This window comes from Centrocercus urophasianus, unplaced genomic scaffold (genome assembly GCF_019232065.1).
Source record: "Centrocercus urophasianus isolate 14NV4802_14NV808 unplaced genomic scaffold, USGS_Curo_1.0 seq_33, whole genome shotgun sequence".
NCBI classification, from domain to species: domain Eukaryota; kingdom Metazoa; phylum Chordata; class Aves; order Galliformes; family Phasianidae; genus Centrocercus; species Centrocercus urophasianus.
Window position 1 is genome coordinate 2,556,776 of NW_024884900.1, and position 25,656 is coordinate 2,582,431.

Sequence of the window (25,656 nt, forward strand, 5' to 3'; positions counted from 1 at the left end):
CGTCTGAATTTTCAAACCTCAGTGTGAGGTTCTCTATGGCTCCACATACAATTGCTGGGTTTGACGCCAATTCTCTGTGTTAATCTGGAATCTTTATACTTCCCCCTTCTCTTCTCCTTCACAGCTCATGATGTTGTGATCAGTGGCAAACATCAACCAAGAATTCATGCTAACAATCATAGCTAAACTCGCCTATTTTAAGCAGTGAGCCACACTTCACCCAGTGATACACCTTCTACTTTGTTCTGATAAGAAGTTCTTAAGAAAAAGGGAAAAAAGAATAAAGGGTGGTTTCAGCACCATTTGTGCAGGAAGGATGAGTAAAGCATGCAACCCATGGGCTTAAGGCTTAATAAAGACGAAACTCAGCATACAAAAGGGGAAAGGAAAAGAAACAGCTTAAAAAGACCGACACAAGAAATTCTGGAATGATCAAAGATGACTTTATAAAGTTTTATCTTAACTTCATTCTAAATATACAGAATAAAAAAATGTCAGCTTCAGCATTTTGACATCAATCATCTCTGCTAACATCGTGACGATTAAAGGGCGGCTTTTCCAACCGAGAGCACGTGCAATGCAATGGGACACCGGAGAATTCAAATGGAATAACCTTACCACGAGGGACATGCAACAGTTTTTATCCAATTTGTATTCATTTATATACATCTTGATGGTCTTGAAAGTTAAGGTAAAAAAGCAAAAGAGCCGCCCTTCAAAATAAAGGTTACCCTTAGGTCAGTCTGAAATGAAATCAGGAAATACTAAACCATTGGTTTTGGAAGTAAATTCGGATGGACAACATCTGTGTTAAGCACAATTTAACATCACCTTGTCCGTGCCATATGATACAGCTCAGACGTATAAAGCCTTCATACCTTACCTTAACACCAATAAGTTTGTCAGTGAAACGTCTGTTCTAATAGCCAGATTATTTTCAAAATAAAATAAAAACCTGCCTTAGTTCAAAGTTGATGTTAAAAAGTTTTCCCCCATTTTGAATAATGCTGAATTTTAAACGTATGGAAAGAAGCGTCACTTTTTGTGTCTGCTAAAGCCCATTCCCAGTCCTTTTTCCAAGCTCATTTGGTTTTCTCTTCGGAGTACATCTTCTGTTGCAGCCTTTTGGCATAGCTTTGGGCCATGGAGTTGATTATGGATAAGATAAAATAACAAACCATGACAATCACCAATTTTTCAAACATCCATGACAGCCAGTTTTCACCCTGAAGAAGACAAAGACAAAACAGAACAAGGAGGAAAACGGAGATTAGTGGACAGCACAAAGGCAGTTCTCTCCATTTTATAAGTGAAAGGGAAAAACCCGAACATCTTTTTAGAATTCATCTATCAAACTGAAAACAGGAACCAAGCTATCTGTACAGCTGAGTTTGGTCCCTGGAAAGACAAGGCACTGGGGACTGCCACCCACACTGCAGGGCAGACAACGAAGCCTTGCTTTCTCACCCTGTGCTGATGAAGTGATGCATTATTCCCAGCGTTGGCTGGTCTCTGCTAACAGTTCAGAGAGTTTGGAATTAACAAATTAACCCCCGACTGCCAGTTTTCTTGTTCATTGCAAACAAAACAATAAGGCCACTGGTTAACAATGTTTTTTCCTAAACTGGGCATCTTCCCATCAATATCAGATTCTTCTTCATCTCAATGTTCACACGATGACATCCGCGGTCCCACTGCGTTTCCCTACTGCTCCTCACTGCTGTTTTTTGTCAAAGGAGGGCAGCACTGCACTGCACAACAGTCACATCAATGCAAATGAGAGGTATCTCAACATCTTCTTATCCCAGACTGATTCTCCCTAATTGAACCTCTTTCTATTAAGAAATGGGTCAGAAAACATTTATAAGAGCTCTAATTACTACTGATCAGTTAGTTAGCTTAACGGGCTTGGGTGAGTGGAGCTCGTGTTGAAGTTACAAACTTGCTCCATCGCCACTAAAAATTTTTGGTTTTTTACACTGCTTTGTATGAAAGGGTTCTTCTGCCCCTTTGTCCCAACACCAAACACTGCATCTTTCTTCTCCCTTTTGGACACTGACCCCCGGGGGTTCTGTTTCTCTCACTGGCCATTAAGAGACAGAACCCACTGCCCTCCCAAGCACTGGTGCTGACACGGTTTACCATCACTCCTCGTGTAAGCATAACTTCTTTCTGCTTCTATTTCTCCTTCAAAATAGACATGCTAACAGAGAGGCAAGATGAGCCATTGGTCTTATTTTATTGTTTCCTATGTTATTTAGGAGGTTTGCAGCCAGTCGCATACAAATCTTTTATTACTGTTAATTCCCAGGTTGTTTTTTAAATTAATATTTAGCTAATTCCTGGGCCACTGCAAAACCCTTCACAAAGAATAAAGAGTTAAACCTGCAAAGCTGACCCAGGGAGAAGGCAGATAGAGGAAAAGTTCATGGGGGAGGCAGAGAGGCTCTTACCTGCGGCACACCGGCGTCGTGTTTGTGGTGGAGTTTTATCCTCTGAGCTTCCAAATATTCTTGAAATGGCTTCTGAAGAGAAGGACCTATACTTGGAATAGCACTGATGCAATATTTTTTCCCAGGGAACAAGACAAAATAGAGGAGGAGAAAAAAAAAAAAAAAAAAAAACCCATAAATATTAAAAAAAAAAAAAAAAAAAAAACAACAAAACTTACCACCTTGACCCAAATAGAACAAAGTTCCAACTGAGCTACAGCTCAGAAGTGCTTTGCTGCTTGGGAAAGCAGATAAGCACAAAATAAAGTGTATTTTATCTTTAATCTGATACTTCTGGAAGGGACATGTTTCCCCAGAGCTTCAAAGTGTTTAAAAAGAAAAATATTTCAGAGCGAATCAGTGATAATACACTGTTGGTAACACAGAAAGAAGCAGTGAGCAAAGTTTCCTTAAAGCCTGGGAGAGGGCAGCCAGGGCTGTGCGCTGATGTGGTGCTGAGAATGAAATGAATGACTTCTCAGAAGTCCCACATTTATCACCAGCAGTTCCTGTAAGAACTGGTTTGAACCGATTAATAAGGAAATGACTTGTGCTTGTGTCATCCCTCAGTTAAAAAAGAAACTGCTCGCCCTATGACTTGCCCCTATCTCCTCAAAGGAGACGGCCCCTTTCTCAAACTAAGTCCTTATTAGGACAATCTGTGCGTCATCCTTATCCAGAAAGAATGCATTAGCAAATTCTGCAGGCTCCTCCCATCGGTCAGTGATTAACAAAGGAACAAAGAGAGAACTATGAACCCTGTTCTGAATCATTTCATGCTTTATGGCAGATGACTCGCACAAAAACTGCAATACGTTACTGAACACCTTGTTCCTACATTCACGTTATAAAGGTTGACAAGAGGTTTTCAGAGCTGCGAACGCTCTCCCAAAGCACAAAGGTGCCAATGCTGCACAGAGCGGCCACCGACTTCCATCCTGCTCACACACAGCCCATCCACATCCAGCACTGATCATTTTCCTGTAGATCTGAACACCACTCTATGAAGAAAGAGGACTGGGGAGCTAAAGAAACTGTCGTCACACTTTAAAAAAAAAAAAAAAAAAAAAAAAGCTGAAGCGTTACACAGCAGAAATTACCACCAGCAGCAACTGGTGTAGTGGAGCCAGGCACAACCTGAGCCATGTGTGGACACCAACACTGCTAATAGCAGCTAAGGTGGGAGATTTCCCACTGCTGCCAAACATCAGCTTTTTTTTTTTTTTTTTTTTTTAAATTATTAAAGAAATCAATATGGTCTTCTACATTGCAAAAGTCACCTACGATTCAGTGCTACGGTTCTGAGTCTTTACACCACCACTTCAGGGAGAAGTCAGTAACATCTGCTTCACTGAGCCACACGCAGACAGGGCTAAAAACCATCATTTCCTCTCTGAGTTACACGATGGGGGGATCCAGACCCCTGCAGTCATTTCCCCCAGCCTCCCATGTTGACACAGTGTTTGCTTTTCCACGTTAAATCCCAATCCCTAAGTAAGAGCTTTCTAATCTTTAAAAATTATGAAAAAGCACAAAGTGAAGCAACAAAACAACTCGCTCTCCCCACTCTATTCCCTCCACTTGCCAACAGGACAAATTGTTTTTTAAACACATTTATCTGAAGAAGATTCTGTCCTCCATGATTCACCGTACGCCGATACCAAAGGGTGAGTAAACGTTGTGCCTGGCCCGGTACATTTTCAGCCAAAATAATAAAAAAAAAAAGGATTGAAACTAAAGCACATCGAGGACACATTCTGCATTAGAGCATGTCAACATCTACAAACGGTTCCCAGCTTTTCGGAACCCACCCTTCAGAATCTGACTGTGTCTGTGGTGCAATGTTCTCGGAATGACTCGCTGATCGCTACGAGTCACCGCTGGAAAGAGCAGTTATGCTTCAGGTTTCTTTCCTTTTGCAAATGGAAGCCCAGGAAAGATCCTGAAAGGTAATACTTTATTTCTAAAATTTTGCATGAATATGAAAGGAAGTGTACGAGAGCTGTGAGAGATGAATGAGTAACAGAAGTTATTCAAATTCTCCATTATTTTGTTTTTGAAAGCTGAACCAAGTCGGTGCCAAATTAGTGTTAGACAACAGAACTAAATCATAAAATCAAGTTGGATGGCTCGGAGGGATTCTGTGCATTGCCACTATTTCAATTTTTTACCCACTAAAAGTACTCAGCATTTTCTCTTTTGTGAGCATGAGTAACAGTGAAGGGTGTGACATTGGTGTTCTATCAGTTATTTCGAAGAACTGCAAAATCCTGAACATAAGGACCTTTGTTTCTTTGCACATTCAATCAGCTTTAATACTACCAACAAAAAAAAAAAAAAAAAAAAAAGCAAAAAAAGCAAAAAAACCCCCGCACTGATTTAAAAGAACAAATACAATGAAGCAGAATGGCACTAGAAAACCAAGTTTCACTGCAGCCCCAGTACTAGAAATAAGATTTGAACTCCCATCCCGCTGACTTAGTTTTGGTTACTTGCACTCTTTCAATAAAATTCTGTGACTTACTGATTCATCATCTAAAATACAAAGGGCAGCAATTGCTTTAAAATGAATTTACTTATTTCTTTTTAGAAAAGACCCCTCGTTTTCATTTTAAATACTAAGAAATGAGAGGTGCCCCTCACAAAGACAGCCAAGCTCAACTCCCATCAAAGAGGGAGGGAGGGGACTTTGGTACAGTTTTCGGTATTAGACTGAAGGCAGATGCAGGCACAAATGCCAAAGGAACAGATTTGCATTAGAATTCTGCACCACTTAGCAAAGACCTTAAGGTACATCTTCAAAAGCGACCGAATGGTCAGAAGGCCCATGGAACCACAGGCACTGACACATCTGACTGGAAGGAAGATGCTGAGAGATAACCCTGCCTGCAATACCACCTACAAGGAATTCCTTGCATTTCCCTGTGAGAACGAAGCTTGTCTTTCAAATAAAGAATAGGAGAGGACAAGAAAATAAAAGAACCGAAACGCACAGCAGAATTGATCCTTACTCTGCAGTCTCTATATGCCAAAAATAAGAAAACACTGACAAAAAAAGAAGTAACCAACCCCTGTTCCTCCTTAAGAGCTAAAAACGTAGTGCATGTGAACTGCTGGAGGACTACAAAGATAAAGTCACTCCCTAGAAATGGTTTGCTGAGCAACAACCTGATTTCCCCAGCTGCTCTCCACCGTTTGTTAAATTCATGGTTAATTAGTCCTAAAACTTCCATTCCAGTAACAGCAAAGCTCTGCTTATTACAGCCCGCTCTGCAATGTATTCATCTGCTTTCAAATGTAAAAGAACGACCATCGATATTTGAACCTCAAGGGCACATCAGTAGGTGTGGAGGGTGGGAAAGGTTTTCAGGGAACTTATTTTTGTTACAGAGCCTTTTGAACTACAGGTGGGAGCTTTGCAAATGCAGATGGCATAAGCACCAAACCAAGAGGATAAAACATTCTCCCTATGCTAACTTAACCCTAACCATTACCTTCTTCAGGACTTCAGTCAACTCTGTATTACTAATATTAAGAATACTTTCTAATCATTTAATCACAATATTTGCACTTTTGAAAGACATATTTTCCTCCTGAAGTGATTTTAAAGAGTGTGGGTTACTCTCGAGTTGCTGATTTCACAACCCATACCTCCAGAGTTGGGGCACACACAGACCATTCTGAGCTGTGCTTAACGCTGCAGGACAGTTCTGTACCAAAGCTGCGATTTGTAATCCCGTGCTAACATTTCACAAATAACCACGGGTCTACAACTCAGGATACAGAACTCCCATCTTCTATTAATCTCTACTCGTGTGCACCTCTGTGCTTTTCCAGAAGAGAAATGTTAGAATTAGCAACATTGCCACTGCAGACTCACACTTAAGAACATTAATATGGTGAGTTTTGTTTTTAACATTAGTGAAATTTCTCATTTGTAAGGGAGCACAAATGGTTAAGCAGCTGATTAAGCAGTTCTTAAACTCCATTTACTGTGATGGAAATTAAAAATGTAAATAATGACTTCAGCGGCATTCAGTTCTGAAATCCTTACTCTATTCAGCAGCAACTGGAATCGGTCCCTCTATAGCTGGAAGGGAAATCAGAGAGATAAAAACTGAAGCCGTGGCAAACAAAGCGTCGAGTTCCCAGGATGAAACCCCAAAGCCCTGCTTGGAAAGGTGATGCAGCACTGAGTCACAACCCCATTTGGTGGATCGTCTCTCAGATCCACAGCTTCATTTGGAAAACCCCTTTAACTCAAGGCAGAGACGGATGTTCCCAGACCCTTTGGCTGCCAGGAGTGCACCGTCCTTGTCTGAGCCCAGAGACACAATATGGTGACACATTTTGCTCAGATTCAGCTATCTGGGCTCATCCCACTATGGAACAACATCCTTTTAGGAAATGCCAGCGCTACAACTCAAAATGAAGACAACAGAAAACCCAGCTAACAGGGAAATTTCATTGTGTGCTCGATCAGCATGAGGTGCACGCACTGGTATCTCATCCTGCTGTTGGAGCAGCGTGGTCCTGGGGCCAGAGATATCTCCTGCTACAAAGACGTGGCACTGGAGAATGCAGTGAGCTGAAGGAGCGGTATGCTGGGACACAGTAGCCCCCTCCAGTACTCCCAACCTTCTTTAAAAGATGCACTGACCTTAAATCAGGCACTCTTCTGACAGCTGGGCCAGAGGCCTTCACCTGCTGAGCAGTTACACAAAACTTCCTGAACCCAACACACCCAGCACCCATTGCTCCCACACTGAGTGTCTCTGTCGGATTTGCACTTGACCTTCCCCTGTAGGAACACAATAAAATCCACCTCAAAAAGCAGTGAGGCACTCTGTATGAGGCAGCACATATGGTTACTTCTGCCATTCTTCCCCACAAAGAAACCACAAATTTTGCTCAAATATGGCATCAACTTCTTTAAAAACTGTATAAATGATTGAAAAATAGATAGCAGTGGAAATATTTATGTGGCAGTGGACAATCACCAAAGCTGGTGGATTTGCATACTGTGTTCACTCTCCAAACAGTGCACCTTTCTTCCTGCAAGTTATCTGAGCCTTCAATGGTTAATGTTCTTCCAGACAGTGATCTAAACAGGCTTAACGGTTAGTATTTTAATGAGCTGTCATTTCCTGTGCTGATAAAGATTCTCACAGTATTTAAACCATCAATTTCCCTGAGGCTCCACCAATACCCGGACACTGCCGAGTGACTCAGAGCGGACCTCAGACTCTGGGCCTGACTCAGCCCTGATAGATTGCACTGCAGCAGATCTGGACGGGCTCCCAAGGCAAAACCTGGGCTTGAAAATCACAGAGGGAGGAACTGCAGCTCCAGCTCCTTGCTGCCACTTTGGCTTCAGAACACTGGATGAAACTTACACGCCATCTGCATCCAGTGTTCTGAAATCGTGGAAATACATCTCCTTTATGGTCAGGACCGAGAGAAACATTGTAGGGGTTAAAGGGCTGCCTGGCACATTCACTTGGTTTTAGGAAATGAAGAAAGAAAACAACTCACTTGCAGATTACTAAGCTGAAATGGTTACACATTCGGCATCATTTCTACCTGGCGCTACGCTCCAGTACCCGTGCTGACCAAGGCTGTCTGCAAAGCACTTCTTGGGACATTCTGTTACGTTAAAATTAATGCTTTCAAAAATAGGAATTGCAACATCTTCGAACGGCTCGTTCCTAACTCTGCTCAATGTTGCTCTTTGTAAGACAGCTTCTGGTTGTACCTTAAAGAGATAGCGCTATTTCTGTACACACTTTATAAAAAACCTTGCTTGTTCAGAGCTAAATCCTACAAACCTTCTGCAAATAAACTTTTTACTGCTGTGATCCACTGGAAGGCTTTCAACACCAAAGCCGCTCAAATTTCCCTGACATCCGCGTCCCTTTCAAGATGCTAAAGCCTATTTTTGTGCAGAGCTGATCTATTGTACACAGGGTGTATTACAGGGCACGGTCCCACAGGTTTCTGATACACCCGTGGGAGGAAAGCCATTGCTTTATTGTCCCGAAGAACATCAGGTGTGTGGCAATACGCTCCCAGGAGCATTCATCTCAGGAGTTTTTGAGATCACTGCTCAGTTATCTGTGTTCTCGGCCACTTCAAGGTATTTTCATTGATTCCCACTACACGGGGTTTAACTTAAATGCTGATTGGAAACTGTAATTCAAAATACCCTTTCCCTTTGACAAAAACAGGATATAGTCACCGGATATGGAATTTATGGCATATGCAAAACAAAGGCCCACAGGGCCGGAAGGCACGGCTGGCAGATCTGCCGTGGGGAGCTCACCTGGCCAGGCTGTGCTCTCAAAGGGAAGGGGAATCATATGGCACAGCGTGAATCACCAAAAGGACCTCTCCACCTCAGGAGAGCTGATCCCTGGCACAGCCCTTTTCCCATCGCTGTAGCTCCTTGCCTTGCTTATATTCTAAAGAATTTATCCAAATCTATGCTGTATGCAATTTTTGACAAAGACAACAACGTAGTGACCTTTAACCAAAGCTTCCAATTACATCAGTCACCATAATTCCACATGTACTTTTTTCACAGAAGGAACACCGTGCTCCCTACAAGAATCAACTGAGATCCAGTTGTGAAGCAAAGAATTATGGCACAATAAATAGCAGCAAAGTGGTTTGTAAAGGCAGTGGTTCAATGACCTATTACCAAAATGTTTTTCCTTCAAGACATGCCATCATTCACACTGGCCTGCACCACTGGAGAGCATTAAAATTCATTCCCCAAAAACACCAGATTAAGAAGCCCTTCAGATACTGCTATTTTTGGGCAGCTTTTCAGATGTGAGTTTGTTGAAATGGATTTCACAGCGTTCACATGGCTCACACGTCTCACCCATGGAACATGGCACTAAAATTTAATTTCTAAAATCTATGCAAGTACGCAATTCTTATTTTTTTTACATGCATTTTAGTGGCTTCCATCATATTTCAAATCAGTGTGATGCCTCACTTCATTAGTTCATCAGCTACATCGGTTTGACCGTCAGCAAAGGATCTGCTACAGGCAGCAGCAATTCCTGCTGCACGGAGAGCTCAACCACTGCACCACACGAACCCAAAGCAGCAGTGACACCTCCCCTCACCCTCTGTGGGTTCACCCCAAGGAAGCTGTGCCCGAAGGGTGAGGTTTGTCCCGCAGAGATGGAGCCACACCACTGCTGGTGACGTTCGGCTGCCGCGGGGGTGAAGGCCACGGGGAGCCTGGTGCTACATAAAACACATTGTTGAGTTTTTCAGATTTCTTTTGAAGCTGTGGAGTTACCAGCTCGTTTTCACAAAATATGAACCAACCACGCTGAACATAAAAGAGAGTAGCATTTTTCTTAATATTTACCCAGAATTGATGGCAGACGGCTGTGGGGATGGTATGTGTGGTGTGTGCTTCGAGTGCTATTTCTTTAGTAGTTTTCTGGGAATTCTTAATCCACATTTGAAACTACCACTTCAAAGGAACTATGACGGTGCTTAGAAGCAATATGCTCAGTGTGACTGCACAAACAATCCTGCAGCTGTAGGTAACGAAAAAATTAAAAGGAAAGCTTCAAGAGCCCCAAGAAAACCCACAACACACATGATGATTAAACACTAAATGAGCTAGGTCTGGGCTAAAAGCAGGATCCAAGGATTCTAAGTGGATGATCAATAAGCTGACTTCATCTTTCAGTGACAAGAATGCAAGAGAAAAACCTTACAGACCATCCTTCACCACCAAGAGCCTATGAAGGCAGTACAACAAAAAAAGCCTTATTCTTTCAGCATTTTAAACAGCAGTAATACAACTTCCTCAACTGGTAGAACAGGTTGATAATTAGCAGCCCCATGTGAGCTACCCGTGTCTTTGTAATCCTCTCCAGCTCTGATTGCAAAGCTTCTGCTGCCTTCACTCCTTGAATCCTTCCCATCCCCTTCTGTCTAGCTACCATGGCTACTGCATGGTGCTGTTGCCTCCCAACCCTTCTCATCCCTTCTTTACATTGAATAAGGCCCATGTTTTCAAAACAATTTTCAAAAAGCTTCTCAGTTCTGTGCCCTTTTCTTCATATATTTAATCAACGTAAGGCACAGTTTATGATCTTTTAGTAATAGACAAAACTACCCTAAATTATACCCTAAATTATATTTAAGAATGCTGGTTACAGCAGGCTTGGCCTGCAGGAGCAGCAGCACTGACAGAAGCAGACAAGCACTGAACTACAGGGACGGTCTGCAGGTGAATCATTTTGCTCACTGCCTGAGTCAACGAGAGCTGTATCGTTATTGAGAAACTCTCTGGTTCAAAAAAATCAAATGAGACTTTATCTCACATCTCAACTTCATCTTCTGTCCAGTTTCTACTTATTCCACATACTGAGATTCATCATTTTAGAGTACTGAGCTTAGACATTTTCTATTGTGTAAAAGCAATATCTCAGACAAAAAAAGAAAGTCTTAAGTCACACTGCTGGATTGAATTTGATTAAAATAAAGTTATTGACCATTACACAGATCTGTATTTTAATGGATCTATACTTTAACTTAATAATAAGGGGTTTAATGAAAACTATTGTTTAATATGTTTCCTACTCCACTCTAGGAAGGAATCAATGAGGTAATGCTAGCAGACAGATTGAGAAAAGTCAAGGGTACCGGGACATTCCAAAAATCTTACTGTCTCTCGAAGACATTTTTTAACTCTGACATCAACCACCTAATAAAACCCAAATCCAGCAGAGGTCTTGTGAATGCATTCTATGTAATTGGATGTAAAATTATCTCCAAGACAGATGAAGTAGGAAAAAACTACCAGTTTTGGCTCGAAGATTTGCAGGAGAGAAAACCTTTGGAAACATACCTAGATTTGTAGCAGTGTTACTATTAAGTTATCTGCTGGAATACATTTAAGAGAAGCTAACTAATGATTGCTAAAAGTCACCATGTTTCCCTTGTGTGTTTTTTTTAAATGCTGAAAGCCACAAATTAATTGTGAAGGCTGTTACAAACCAGACACCCGATCAGAAGATGAGGAAGCAATAAAGCTGGGATTTGTTTCATTAGTAAGCTGCCCTACCATGTTTCTTTCGACACTCCTTTTCCTTTGTACAGCATTTCTACTTCAAGTTTACATACTTTAAGAGCAATTATTTCCAGACACCCCTCTCATGAAAATGTTCCTGAGCAGTGTGGCTTTTCTTTTTTTTTGGTTGGTTGTTTAAACGTGAACAGAGCAATTAAAGTCTGGATGCAAAGAATCAATCAATTTGTTCCACATGAAAAGTGAAAGCCTCTGGAAAAGGAAGCACAGCTAGGAATTTATTTTATGCTCGGGATATCCATAAAATAGGAACTAAAAAAACCACCATCACCAAAAACAAAAGTTTTCTATAAATGTTAATTGCATTCAAAGTTTTAAACTTCCTCCCTAATACTGCAGAAATCAAGCAGTGTAATGAAAATGGCCACAGCCTTCAACCTGAGCACAACAACTGCTCCTTTGAAGAATTAAGCCCAATTTTTAAAATGAAATCCTTCTAATTTGAGCCCCACTGAATGCATTTAAGATGAATGAGCTGCACGTTTGTTTGCATTCAAGAAGTTTGAGAAACTTCTCCACAGTTAAATAGGCATTGCTGAGATCTCAGCTGCTGGATTACCAGACTGGAAATGTCGTTTCATGAGAGATTCAATATATTTTATAGATATAATGCAGTTTAAATTTCAGAAGGTGTTTGTTACTATTATTGGAACACTGCATAAATCCCAACAACTCTGTCATTGCTTTGTTATGGGATCACATACAGCACTGAGGAAAGCCATCAGGAACAGCATTTGCTGCTCAAAGTAGCAATCCATAACTGGGATAGTGGGATCGTGTTGCTGGGTGGAAGCTCAATGGAGGTATTACATACCCAGGCCATCTGACCTTCAACGCTTTTACACTTGAAGTACTTGAAACCTCTGAGGTGAAGAATGAGGTGACAAACAAGACCGAACCCAGAAGCACAGCACCATTTTCAGTGCATCTGATTTGACTCCTCCAGTACTTTTCCATCTACTGAGCGAAGGCATGACTGCTAAAGAGCTACTCACCCAATGAGGGACACCATCTGCTCCACTATATGTTTGCTGAATGTTATAATAACAAAAAGTTTCTGTAGGAAGGAAAACATCAGTTAGAGAAATGTTTGATTGAAGGGCAAGCAGAGAATGGAACAAGACAACTTTTGCTCCTTTCTGATCAAACAGCTTCTCCAGCACTCAGGCACAGCTTTCCCCTCACTTGTCTGCTTTTCAATACACTTTTCAAAAATAGAGAAGAGAGGAGAACTATTTGCTTTATTACTCTATTTCCTCATGGATGACATTTCTTGCAATGTTTTTGTAGCCTGTGTTACCAGCCATACGCATCCTCCCCAAGCTTACATTCCCAGAAGCTCAAGGTCACTTTACTCCATCAACAATGTTTTAATGGAAAAACAGTCATCACTGCACAGAAGAGTTCACATCCCCTTACACAAACACATGTACTTAAAGATCACAGAACTGAACATTATACATCTTGCAGTCCCCTTGTCCCTGTGATAACCCTACCAAAGAAACACAAAGTGGAGAGTGAAGCGAGAGCCCCCGGCTGCCTACCCACTCAGAACAGTTGGATTAGCACTGTCTGTAAGGCAGCAGATAATTTGAAACAGAATAATTCTGGAACACGTGGCTTAGTTTGCATGAAGTCCAGATATCTGTAATTCTACCTCTCCCTTCTAAAGTGATAATTTTGCTGAAGTAGCTTTTTCTGATTTCTCTTCTGTCATATCTGACAGCTTGTTTGTTTGCAAAGAGCAAGCGAGTCCGAGTGTGGATGTGCGTATTCAGGCACACAGTTCCCACAGCCTCCTTAAATCAATTTCAGCATGATCTAACGAGAAATGCATTCACTAGTGGGGAGATAAGGGCAGTGACCCCAACTGTATGAAATGATTTTGCGGCCCAGAGGAAGAGGTCGGTTACAGGCAGCTCCAGGACGGCCACCGTGCTCACTTCCTTCCCATCCAGAGAAAGGTTTCATCAAAAACCTTTTCTATGACCATTACATTTCCTAAATTCCAAATTGCAGCAAGATCGCTGCAAAAATCAGGGCTATTGCACAAGAGTATGTCTGAAATCAAACATCGCAGAGAATTCTAATAGCAAAACTATTACAAAATAGGATGATTTTCCAACACTGCAAGAGACAGAATTTTTTTTAACCCTACATTTGATCTGTGTAGAGAACCATGAACTACACAGCAAACATTCTCCTACCTAACTAAAGCAAATGAAAGAAGTATTTTCCAAATGCTGTTTCAGTTTTCAATTTGCCAGAACAAATTCTAACAGCACATGTGTTTAAAAGGAGAAGAATTCAGGGAACACAAAAATAAATATGGAGAAAAAGCAGTTCTGTCACAGTAAGTGAAAGAATGCTCCCATCTTTTTGTTATCTTCTGCTGAAAAAGTGTGCAAAGCAAAATAACCATTTACAAAAAGATGGAAGAGAGGGTGGACGAATAAAGCCTCTGTTTAGGGCAAAAGGAAGAGATTTTTAAGCAGCCTCATATGGGTGCTAGATGAGGCATCTACTGACAGTTTCTGTTATTTTAAAGAAGTGACAGCAAAGTCTTCCAAGGAACAAAGCTACAGGCACAGACCTATGGCTATGCTTTAAAAAAGCCCAAGCTGAAATCTCAGGCTCTAATCATTACAAATGGAGTGCTGTAGTTCATGATGCTGCCACAAGTGAACCATCATTGGAGAATCGATACTTCATCTTTCATTGGACAAAATGGTGGTGCATCTTAAAAGCAAGACTCAACACTTCTGAAAGCAGATTGCTTTCAGAAGGGATTCTGATTGTCAAATTCAGAACATCCAGTAAGATTCTGAATTCGCAAGAAAAAAAATCAAAAAGGCCCTCTCTGAAATCAGGCCCTTTCAAAAGAAAAGACTGAGAACACCAACAATTGCTAACCATGCCTGGAAACGATGGACAACACTCTCAGAGATACACCCAGAGTGCTTTCTGCAGGGGGCAGGGAATGAAAGCAGTGGGGTTTTCCCTGTACTCAGATAAAAGGGAGCATTTAAAAGTGCCACTTAACTGGTAAAGGCTAGCTCCACTGCCCTGTGACATGAATATTTCTTACCAAAGTTAAGTTCATTGTGAGTACGAACTCCTTTCAGTCTGGTAAAAACCGTAGGTAAATAACTTGGCTAACCACCAATTTCCTGAGCGGTGTGGGCAGTGAGCTCATTAGTTTGTAGCTATAAATTATTCAGTTGCCTCAGTTTCGAGTGTAAGAAGCCTAGCAGATCCTTTATTGTAAATCCTCTGCACCAAATTAATTTCCATTACTTCAGGTCAGGAAAGGAGACTCCACAGTTCATTACGAAGTAACACAGTGTAACAGTCAAAAAAAAAAAGAAGAGTAAGAAAAGTCTTCAGCCCAGAGGCTGGAGGGAGGTGTAGCATGTACTTGCCTGGATGTGCATTTTAATTACTGCTTTCCCAATCAGAGTGGCCCCGAAGAAGGTCCAGAAGGGAACCAGAAAGTGTCCACATGTTATCCCAGCCAGGTCAAACAGAGGGTTGGGAATCTATGAAGTATAAAGGAGAAAAGGGCATGCATTGAAGTGTTTTACTTAAAGAACAGGAACAGGAAAAATGAGCTTTTTCCCCTTATTCGACTCGATCCAAAACTCTTGTGTCTTAGTACTTACAAAAATAAAGCGTTACAACCCATAACATAAGCCTGAGGGATTCAGCTAGACATGTCGCAGACAATTCCACCCTGAAGGTCCCTCCTTACCCCTTGATTTTAAAGAAGCCTAAAAAAAGTATTCCCTGTGAAATGCACAGAAACCACAGCAAAGCCATTCTGGGTGATTTATCAAATTCCCCCCGACAAGCACATCGCTCCTGGAAGCCAGCGGTCAAACCATCTCCAGTGATTTCCATCTGAGAAAGTGCATTAAAAAGTAGCATTTAGAGTCATATGCATCCAGTTTAAAAGCACTGATTAGATTTTTATTAAGCATATGCATTTAATTTAAAATTAGAATCTTTCTTTTATTGTTAAGCCCTTGGCTTGACATTTGGTATGGTGATACCGTCTGTGCAATATTTCTGAACTTAAACCAAAAAGAATCCAAACTGCAACCTCTCACACTCGGTCAGAGTAACACAGGGGGATGCTTAATTCACAGTAGCGCTGTTGCTGTGCTAACAAATACAGAGTGTAGATATTTAAGATCATAAAAAGTAGAGAATGGTAATCTGAAATCTGTGACAAAGCTCTGGGGGTTATACTTCGCTGTCACAGACAGGCAATTCAAATTTATGAGCACCCACACCACCACCTGCATAGGAAGAAATCCGAAACGATCTTTAAATATGCCTCACTTAACTCAAATCCTCTTCACCTCTGACATCTGTCTCGGGCACAGGAGGATGGTAAATGAGTTACTCACACCACAGCCTGCTCTAGGGCTCAGCTATTTCCTTGGCTGGTTGCCTTGGGTTTCCCCCACCTCAATAAATTCACAGTGTGTTTTAATTACTGTGTTGCTATCAGCATAGAGAGAGCAGCATGCTTTGAGTACGGGTACCTGTGATACCACCAACACATTAAACGTGTCACAGTAAAAAGATGACTGAGCTGTTGGGTTGCATGTTGGGTTGTGCATGTTGGGTTGTGTGAGCTGGCCAGTGAGGGGCTCTCTCCATTTGCTTTTTTTTTTTTTTAAACACACATGTGCAGTACTGAGAAGTGCCAAAAACGCCCACAGAGACAGGAGGGCACGCTCACAAATTCCCACCAACCACACTAAGAATCTCTTCCTTGCTCCATTCCTTTCCCAGAGCTGCCTTTACATAGCAATTAGGCCTAAGACAATAATATGGTTTTCCTATTGCCACTGCACGTTACACTCAGTTGACTTCACTGCATACATTTGCAGTTTTAAACTCGATTTGATTGTGTTTTTATGTAGCATTTAGAAGCCATTACAGCTTGGAATCCCTATGCTTTTTTTAATGCCTCCTCCCACACATCACCTCTCTGCTTGCTGCTGCTCTGCATTTATTCCGCAACCAACATTTACAAGTCCTCAAGTGCACTGTGGTAGATCCACAATTTCCCATCCCTCCCCCAGCCCAGGGCAGCCTGCATACAAGCAGAAGGAAGCTGGAGCTTGGGGCACACGGAGGAAGAGTGCACCACGTAGGGAAGAAGTTAGGCAAACGTTCATCACTAAGCAGGAACTATGGAGAGCTTACACATCACCTCTCCCATCTAGCAATCCCTTCCTCACGTTCCCTATTTGTCCACATTCCACCTCGCCCAGCTCCCCCAGGAACTCATCCTGCTGACCACAAGCTGCTCTCGTTACACAAGACAGACAGACGAGGGGATGGCTCACAAGATGGTGACTGAGAGCAGTGAGTCAGAGTGCAGGAGCAGCTTCACAGAAAGGCTTAAGGAACAGCTTGTAACCTACATCTCCACTCTAAACATTAAGGCAGTTCAAAAGATTAGTAAACACAAGTTGTGTGCCAGCTGCTGTAATCAGCTTAATTCTTTCCAGCTAACACAGGTTACTTACGTTTGAACAAATAGCTAACATTGTCATCTCTACTATTTAGGAAACTAAGAGATGCTAGACAAATGTGGAATTAATACCTCATCAGCTGAGCAGCTGGCTAATGGCTGTGGTTATTCCAGAAGAATGGGATCATAGGGGACCTAACAATTCCCCTCTTTGCAGTAATCACATTTCTGTGCGTTTGTATGTGGGATTGGAGAGTAAGGCACATCATTCCCACTCATTCTCTTCGAGCTTCCAGAGAGATTTAAACCTCAGACAGTAACTCAAAAGAACAGTATTAGCTACTTCAAGCGCCAAAATAGCATCAGTGGAAATGCTTATACCACGTCTGTCTTAAAGAAATGGATGAGCAACTCAGATAGCCATGGCTGAAACTGCCTGCTGCATTCTGCTCCTCCCGGCTCCTAATAACCCACTGACACCTCCTGAGCAGATTTATGAGAACTGCTATGGATGGATATCCCCGTCAGGGTTTGTACAGGTCACTTTCAGTTGATGTCTACCTTTGAATCTGAAAATGTCAAGCCACACGACACAAGCATCTGAAGAAATAGCAGAAACTGCAAGTGTAGGTACAGCAATTCCAGCAGAAACTGCAGGTAACAATTCCAGAAGGAACTACAGGTAACAATATAGCTCTTGCTGTAACTTGCCAGCTAATAATCTGGGCTGGGGCACATGATCTGATCTGCCAGATACCCACCAACAGAGCAGGGAGCTGCAGCATGCATTTGACACTCAGTCAATTTTGGGAACCTTAGCTCAGTTCCATCTAAGCCTGCTGCGAGAAGCTCCTTGCACCCTGAGTGAACTAACTCTTCTTAGCAGCTTTCCCTGTGCATGCTAAACTACAGAATAAACTGTTCTACTAAAAAAGCCACCCAGGAACTGAGGAGATCTCTGTGGCACAGTACTCTTCTGATGGATTAAAAAGGAAACGTTGCCATTCCAAGGGCACTATTTTGCCAGGAGAACTAGCGTCACGAAGCCCAAAGGTAAAGCTGAAGGAAGGGTAACTTGGGCTGGGCTCGGGTGAACCTAATGAGGTTCAACACGGCAAAGTGCAAGGTTTTGCATTTGGGCCGGAAGAACCCCAGGCACCCGTACAGGCTGGGAGGAGTGGTCCTTGAGAGCAGCTCGGCAGAGAAGGACCTGGGGGTCCTGATGGACGAGAGACTGAACATGAGCCAGCAGTGCGCTCTGGCAGCTCGAAAGGCAAATGGGATCCTGGGCTCCATCAGGAGAGGGGTGGTCAGCAGGGACAGGGAGGTGATCGTCCCTCTCTACTCGGCTCTTGTGAGGCCCCATCTGGAGTACTGTGTCCAGGTGTGGAGCCCTCAGTACAAGAAAGACATTGAGATTTTGGAAAGGGTCCAGAGGAGGGCGACTAAGATGATCAGGGGGCTGGAGCACCTCCCCTATGAGGACAGGCTGAGGGAGTTGGGCTTGTTCAGCCTGGAGAAGAGAAGGCTGCGGGGTGACCTCATTGCAGCCTATCAATACCTGAAGGGAACCTACACCCACAAGGGGAGTAAACTCTTCAAAAGGGCTGACAACAGCAGGACTAGGGGAAATGGATCGAAGTTGAAGGAGGGAAGATTTAGGTTGGATGTTAGGGGGAAGTTCTATACAAGGAGAGTGGTTAGGCCCTGGAACGGGCTGCCCAGGGAGGTTGTGGATGCCCCGTCCTTGGATGTGTTTAAGGCCAGGTTGGACAGGGTCCTGGGCAACCTGATCTGAATGTGTGTGTTTGGTGGCCCTGCTAGGCAGGGGGGTTGGAACTACATGATCCTTGAGGTCCCTTCCAACCCGGGTGATTCTGTGATTCTGTGATTCTGTGATTCTGTAACTACTGCCAGCTGTGCATTCATGCAGAAGTCACTGTGTTTGGTACTAATCTAGGACTGGAGTTTCTCCATCCCATTGTACTTTGCCACACCACAACCATCCCATTTCCCCTGCGCAGCGCAGAGAACACAAATAGCAAACAAGACGCAAAGATCATACGGACTCAAACAAAACACAGCTCAGAGCATTAACCTCGCTGTGCCACAGTCAGCCTGCAACCATTGATCACAACCCCTCTGCCACTGCAGTGCACTTACGGAGGCGCAGGCCAAAATGCCGAAGAACCCAACTTTCTGTACCAGGTTCTGGACAGCCAGCTTAGCCCGGGAAGCAAAATCCTGCAAACAAACAGGAGAATGTTATTAGTGAGACAAACCTAAACTGAACGCACCTCAAAATGTACGTGATTGCAGTATCCTCCTTGCTTTGGGAAAAAAAAAACGCCAAACTGAAATGCTGTGCTTAGAGGGAAGAGAGAGATGGGATGGTCAGTGTCAAATCCTCAACATTTTGAGTTTTTGGTGCTCCTTCCAGAGATTGCTCTCCAAAATTCTGCAAGCAGTGATGAGTTCAATTACTATGAAAACACATTTCTGATGCTTATTGCTTATTTGAATCCTGAACCAAACAACAGACATCACTTCTCACGCCAGGTTAAGACCTGAGATGATCTGCTGTGCTTTTATACCCTCTTCGAGCAGCAGTTTATCAACACTTCAAAGCTGTAAAAATCATTAACAGCTTCTCAAGAGAAATCTTATTGACACTAGAATTCAATTTCATAATAAAATCCAATAAATTAAATACAGCAACTTAAAGGAAAAAGCCAAAGAAATGACACTTCCTACATCTTGGGACATTTTTTACCTCAGCAGAATATGAAAGGTTTTTAGAAGAGCCCCAAAGGTACAGATTTGCTATCTGTAACATGGAGCAACACCTCAGGATGACACATCCTGGTTCGTGAACGTCTCACTGCAGAATGGAATACAATGATTTACAAACATTTTTTTGTCAAACGCTGCTACTTATAACAAAATCCCATAGCTTAGCAGTGAGCTAAGTCCAAAAATCTTCCAACATCGAGGGCAGCTCCTTCCCAAACTACAATTCCCTTGTCGTGGTTTTACATCCAACAGCCCAAAGCAGCCAAAGGAGAGATGAGTGCAGATGGAGTGAGCAGCACACAGCACTCAGCCCCACGGAGCACCTGAGATGTGAACTGCAAAGCATGCAGCACTGTGGTGTGATCGCAGCTACAAGTAAAGGCAATAAACTCCACACGTGGGGGAGGCAGCATGTATTCCTGTTCCTACACCCACAGCTAACGCAGCAATACATTTGCAGTGCTATTCAAAATGAAAAAGCATTGCTGTCCTTCCAATGATAGCATTTCTTCTTTGCCAAGGTGAACAGAAGCAGTGCCTCCTCTGCGGGGATTTCATAAGATGCCTGCCCCAAACTAACTGAGCTGAATGTGACCATGACCTTTTCAGTTCCTAATTTTTTTCCACCATTTCATGATGCTCACAATGAAAACGCAACTTACTCTTTCACAAGACAAGCCAGAATTTCTCACAGCTTTGTAAATCTCATCATAAAGGATGTTTAAAATAAAACAATCCCATCGTTCAGATACATCCAGGATGTATTTCAATGGAAGCAGCTAATGTTTTCCTTTTAACATGCTGATCCATTACCAGTGCACTTCTGTATTACTGCTCACAAGCAGGAATGAACTCTTTAGCAGGGGATCCATACATTAACACCTGCAGTCCGGCTGGTTTAATAAAGCAGTAAGGTGTAAGTGTCATTTGATTCAACATACTGCAATTACTCAATACACCACAATTCCATACAGGCTGACTGTATCACCCTCATGTCTGCACAGGGCAGCAGGTTGGTCACATTTCTGAAGAGCAAGCAGCTCTCCTCGCAGGATTTCTACACAGCTGCAAAACGCCAGGCTGCCCAAAATCCCCTCTGCTCACCTCCAGCTAACAGCCTGAAATCCATTCTGCTCACCTCCAGCTAACAGCAGGACCTGCTTTAAAACCAGCAACCAAAGTGCTGCAATGAGGGCAACAGATTTGCTTCAGGAAAAAAAAAGCTGTGACCATTTTTTGTCACCTCATTAATTTGTGAGTTTTTATTTTTAATTTAAAACTTAGATTAGTATTTTTTTAATAGTTTGTGGGGTTTTTTGTTCTGTTCTGTCCTATTTCTTCTTTCCACATTCCTTATCTGTTACACAGAGACCCACGGAAAGCACAGCGATGGTCCTTCAAACTGCACTGGGGAATTTTTCTTTCTGTTCCAAACTTTCTAAATAAGCCAAAAAAGATAAATTTGGGACATTTTTCCCTATTTCCCATGGTGTGGCATCATCACAGAGAGAAATAATTTACATGGCAATGTACACAACAGAAGTATATCTTTGAATCTCCACATTTACTTCAATGTAAACAGGTTCAGTTCTGCTCGTTTGCTCCCTTACATTTCATTAGTCAAATCTCTGCGACATCTGCAATAATAAAAAAAACCTTCCAAGTTTCATTTCTCAGAGCATACGATCTCCAGTTTCACAACTTTTACCTATTTCACAACAGATTTTTTGCTGTTCCAAACCCTGCACGGCGAACATTCCCTTCACTAAGATTTTTTTTCTAAGCATTCGAAAGAAAAGCCAAACAATTTCCATTATTTACTGCTTAAAAAAAAAAAAAACAAGAAATATCAGAGAAAGCCATAAAAGATCAGCTACTTACAGGCACAACATATCCCCCAAAATGAGAGCACACGGACCGGACCCAACTCTCAGCTCAACGTGATTCACTCCCTACCGCGATTCGGGACTTTTGCTCTCTACGTCCCTCTCAAAGATGATTTGTTATTTTGGTTTGGAAATAGATTTCCTGTGACTGCTGCAACACAGGCGAAGGAAGGTTAAATGATTAAACATTACTTCATTGGGTTAATCATAAGATCTCAACAACTGGAATGGAAATCAGAGGCATCGAAAGGTCAGAGCTGGAATTCTGATTCACACATCTCAGCCGGCGGCCTCGGCAAGCTTGCTTCACATCTGCCTTTGTGAGCATCCACTCCCATTAAGACAGCCCTGCTTCTGGGAAAAGGAAAAGGGAAAAGGGCAATCTTGTCCTGACTGCAAGGCTTCTCCCATTCTCTATTTTACCTCGCTTCCATTTTATCAGTTAAATCACTATTTCCTCTTTCTCCCTTCACTGTAAAATAAAACACAAAATAAAACAACTCTGTTATTTCAGCGCTGAATGTTTCACTGCATTTAGTGAACAAACTCCAGCACACATGAAGTTGTGACCCTTTTTCCTCTATCATGTTGACTCAGTATCAGCACACAGAAAGGTCACAATTTATTGTTCACAAATTAGGAATGCCTTTTTTTCTTTTCTTAATCTCCAAAAACAGATTGCTGATGGACCAGAGCAATGAGCCAGCTGATGGTGAAGGAGCTCTGAAGAGGACTGGATCCCAGCCCTCACAGAAACAAGCCACTGGGACTTCAGCACGAGATATTTCCTTGAAAAGCCATGAGATGGGCCTCTCATAACCACGCAGTGTAACAGTTCATCTTCCATCACGAAGTTACAATCCCTTGTTTGGAGCATCAGGAAAGCTGTGACCCTCCCCAAACCACGAACCCCATGGCACGCAGGCAGCAGTGATGGCTGTCAGCTTCTGAAAGAGATGATGTGAGGCTGACCTGAGCCTACGAGAACATTTGCTCTGTCAACTTCTTTCTGCTATCACAATAAGCACTTTACAAATACATTGTCAGCTGTGCTATGGGCACCAATAAAGCAAGAAGAGGAAGGCCAATAAAGGTGGGGAAGGGTGGGACAGCACAGCTTCCATGTGAGGAAGAATCAGACAATCACTCCAATATTTGAGCATAATATATTATGCTTACCATATTTTCTTACCAGAAACAAAGTTTAATAATACAACTAGAAACTTCAGAGGAGAACATTTTTCTCCCAAGACTGAAGGCACCGTATGAAGCGACTGTCTCAGATTATGAAAATGATAAATTCCTTAGCATCTAAAAGCTGCCTACAGAGACAGCGCTCCTTTTTATGTAAAAATCTGAGTTATGTTAAAAATGAGCTGCACGATATTTTGTCTCTTCAGCTTTCTATTACAGCACAATGGAATCAAACACAGCTTATGGGAGAATGACCATTTGTGGTCAGGCAGTCAACTCTAGAATTTCAGAAAACTGGGAAGAATTATTAACTCATTGAAATAACATATTAACTGCAAAAGGGCAGCTTGAAAGAAGACAGACAGCTACCTATGGGCTGAGAGGTTACAACAAACATCCATGCAACAGAAGCAGCAGCTCAGTCAATGTTTAATGATCAGCACAGCAATCTGGAATTAAGATGAGAAGAAGATGAAGATACAGTCAGTAGCTACTGCCTATCACTGCAAATAGATCCTTACTCAGGGACCAGAAATGCTGTTTCATACCCTTCCTGCATGACATCAAAGGTGACAGATGTACTAAGCTGCAAAGGGGAACATTCTGCTAGTGGTGCATGGCATCCTGATCTCCCACTCCTGCAGCTGTGGTGACTCTCAGCATCTTCATGTGCACAGAAGGAATGTGACCCCACACTTCTGTTCTAACTTTCTCAAAAATAATCCCAGGTTCATGCAAGTAAGGGGAAACGAAGAAGGAGTATTTCCATGGAGAGAAGAGGGGGGAGAAGTAAGGTTTAAGCTTACTTATCACTAGGAAAGTCTGGAAAGAAAGGCCCTCTAATGAAAACTGGGCTGTTAGAAAGTTACAGGTTTTCAAGACTCACTGAAAGCAGCTAAGGGAAGGTGGCAGAGCAAAGCAGCACCTGCGTTTGATACAAGGTGTTGACATGTGACAGGCATAGGACAGCCACTGTAGATTAAGAGAAGTGGTTCAAATTCTAAGCTTGAGAAGGAAATAAATTTCACAAGAGGTTTGGGTCTTTGGTGACATTAAATTCAGGAAAAGGAACAGTGTAAACATACAGAGATGCTAAAAGACAAACACACATCTGTGGTGAAAATGAAAACACAATTTTAGGAAGTCCCGTATGAAATAGGATGAACAGCAACGAAACGAGGCTCTTTCACAGGCTTTACCAGGATTAAGCAGACTATTAGCATCAAGAACTTGTGGGTATTTTTTCAGTCCGTCAGCCAGCCATGGAACAGACCCAGCCAGCTGTGCAGTCTCCTGTCTTGGAGGTTCAAGAGCAGACCTGATAACACCTGAGGAACCCGGCCTCATCGCTGACCCAGCCTGGAGCAAAAGCCTGGGCTACAGACAGCCTGATGTCCCTTTCAAGATTAATTTCTCTGTGATTCCATAGCGAGATACGAGCAGCCACCTACAGAGAGAAGAATGAAGCAGAAGGACATCCCAGCACTCCAGTTCCCACACATCAGACGTTGACCTCCGCAGCCTTTGCTTCTGCAGTTGGAAGCGTGCTCTGGCATTGCCTCCACCAACGTGCCGGCTGCCTCAAATACCACTGAGCTGCACAGTGAGTGCTCATTATCTCAGAGCTGCCATCGCAATTAGCTGCTGTGGCCACAGCACTGTCAATCTGCTTACAGAGCACGATGTGTGCTGCGGCATTCCAGGATATTGCTGACTTTTTTTCTTTTTTTTTTTTTTAAATCCCTTACATATCATAAAATCCTATTTTTGCTGGGTTTAAGATCCGGGCATTGCAAGGAGGGGCTCGAGAGGGCTGGAATTAAGTGAGTTATTACTTTATTTTAGCCATCGTCATCAAGAAAGGAAGCAATCTGTGATAACCAGACACACAGATTGACCTTTCCAATCCCTTACAAAACAGAGCCACAGTCACTAGAAGTGAAAAAAGCCACACTTTCCCCAAAGGGAACTTAGAAATAATTTAAGGAAGAAGCCCATGCACAGAAAAAACACTTGTTTAATAAAAGTAAACGATTTCATACACAGCTGAGAAATCCTTTTGCACACACCAGTCTTCCTAGTCAACCTAGGCAGCAGATGTGCAAAGCTAAGCATACCTCTGCTGGTTTGCCCTGGGAAGGAGCAGAGGTTCCCAGACAGCTTAGAGAAGTGGTCTGCATACCAGACTCTTGTACAACACGGATATTTAAACAGTGTCTGGAGCAGGGGAAACAAAAAAAAGGCCACGATACCATAATTAATTTGTATCAGTTATTGAAGGTGTTCCCTGAAAAACAAATATTTGAAGCAGCTTATGTGACCCCAAATTCTGACTGGCCTTTCTCAGAATACTGAGCTCTTCAATTCAAATTGTTCAGCCTTTCATTTATTCCTTATCTTCTTCAAAATATTTCTGGGCCAACAGTATTTTAGAAGCGACTTCCTGCGCTGCAACACAACCTGTCTGTCCACACAAAGTGAAAAACAACTCTATCTATTAATCCATCAAATGAAATAGTAGAAATTCTTACGTTAATCTGAATATTTCCAAAGAGCCCTATGTGAAGACATGAGAGAAAAACAGCCCAACTTTCTTCCCAAGCAGATCTGTAAACAATTTTATTACTTTTTTTTCCCCCAGATCCCAATTTTCCAGAGAAACTCACCCATGCCACA

General features: G+C 42.4%; 1 protein-coding gene across 4 annotated transcripts in view; it reads right to left on the reverse strand.

Moving 5' to 3' along the window:
• Positions 1 to 421: 421 nt before the first annotated feature.
• Positions 422 to 25,656, reverse strand: part of VMP1 (vacuole membrane protein 1) — a 57,504-nt gene continuing 32,269 nt past the window's right edge. For all 4 annotated transcript variants that reach the window (XM_042829975.1, XM_042829972.1, XM_042829974.1 and 1 more), the window contains exons 8-12: positions 19,271 to 19,351; positions 15,039 to 15,155; positions 12,612 to 12,673; positions 2,454 to 2,556; positions 422 to 1,226 (exon numbers count right to left, since the gene is read on the reverse strand). In XM_042829975.1, the coding sequence (XP_042685909.1) occupies positions 1,083 to 1,226; positions 2,454 to 2,556; positions 12,612 to 12,673; positions 15,039 to 15,155; positions 19,271 to 19,351 (507 nt within the window). In that variant the 3' untranslated portion in view covers positions 422 to 1,082. The remainder of the gene's footprint in view (positions 1,227 to 2,453; positions 2,557 to 12,611; positions 12,674 to 15,038; positions 15,156 to 19,270; positions 19,352 to 25,656) is intronic.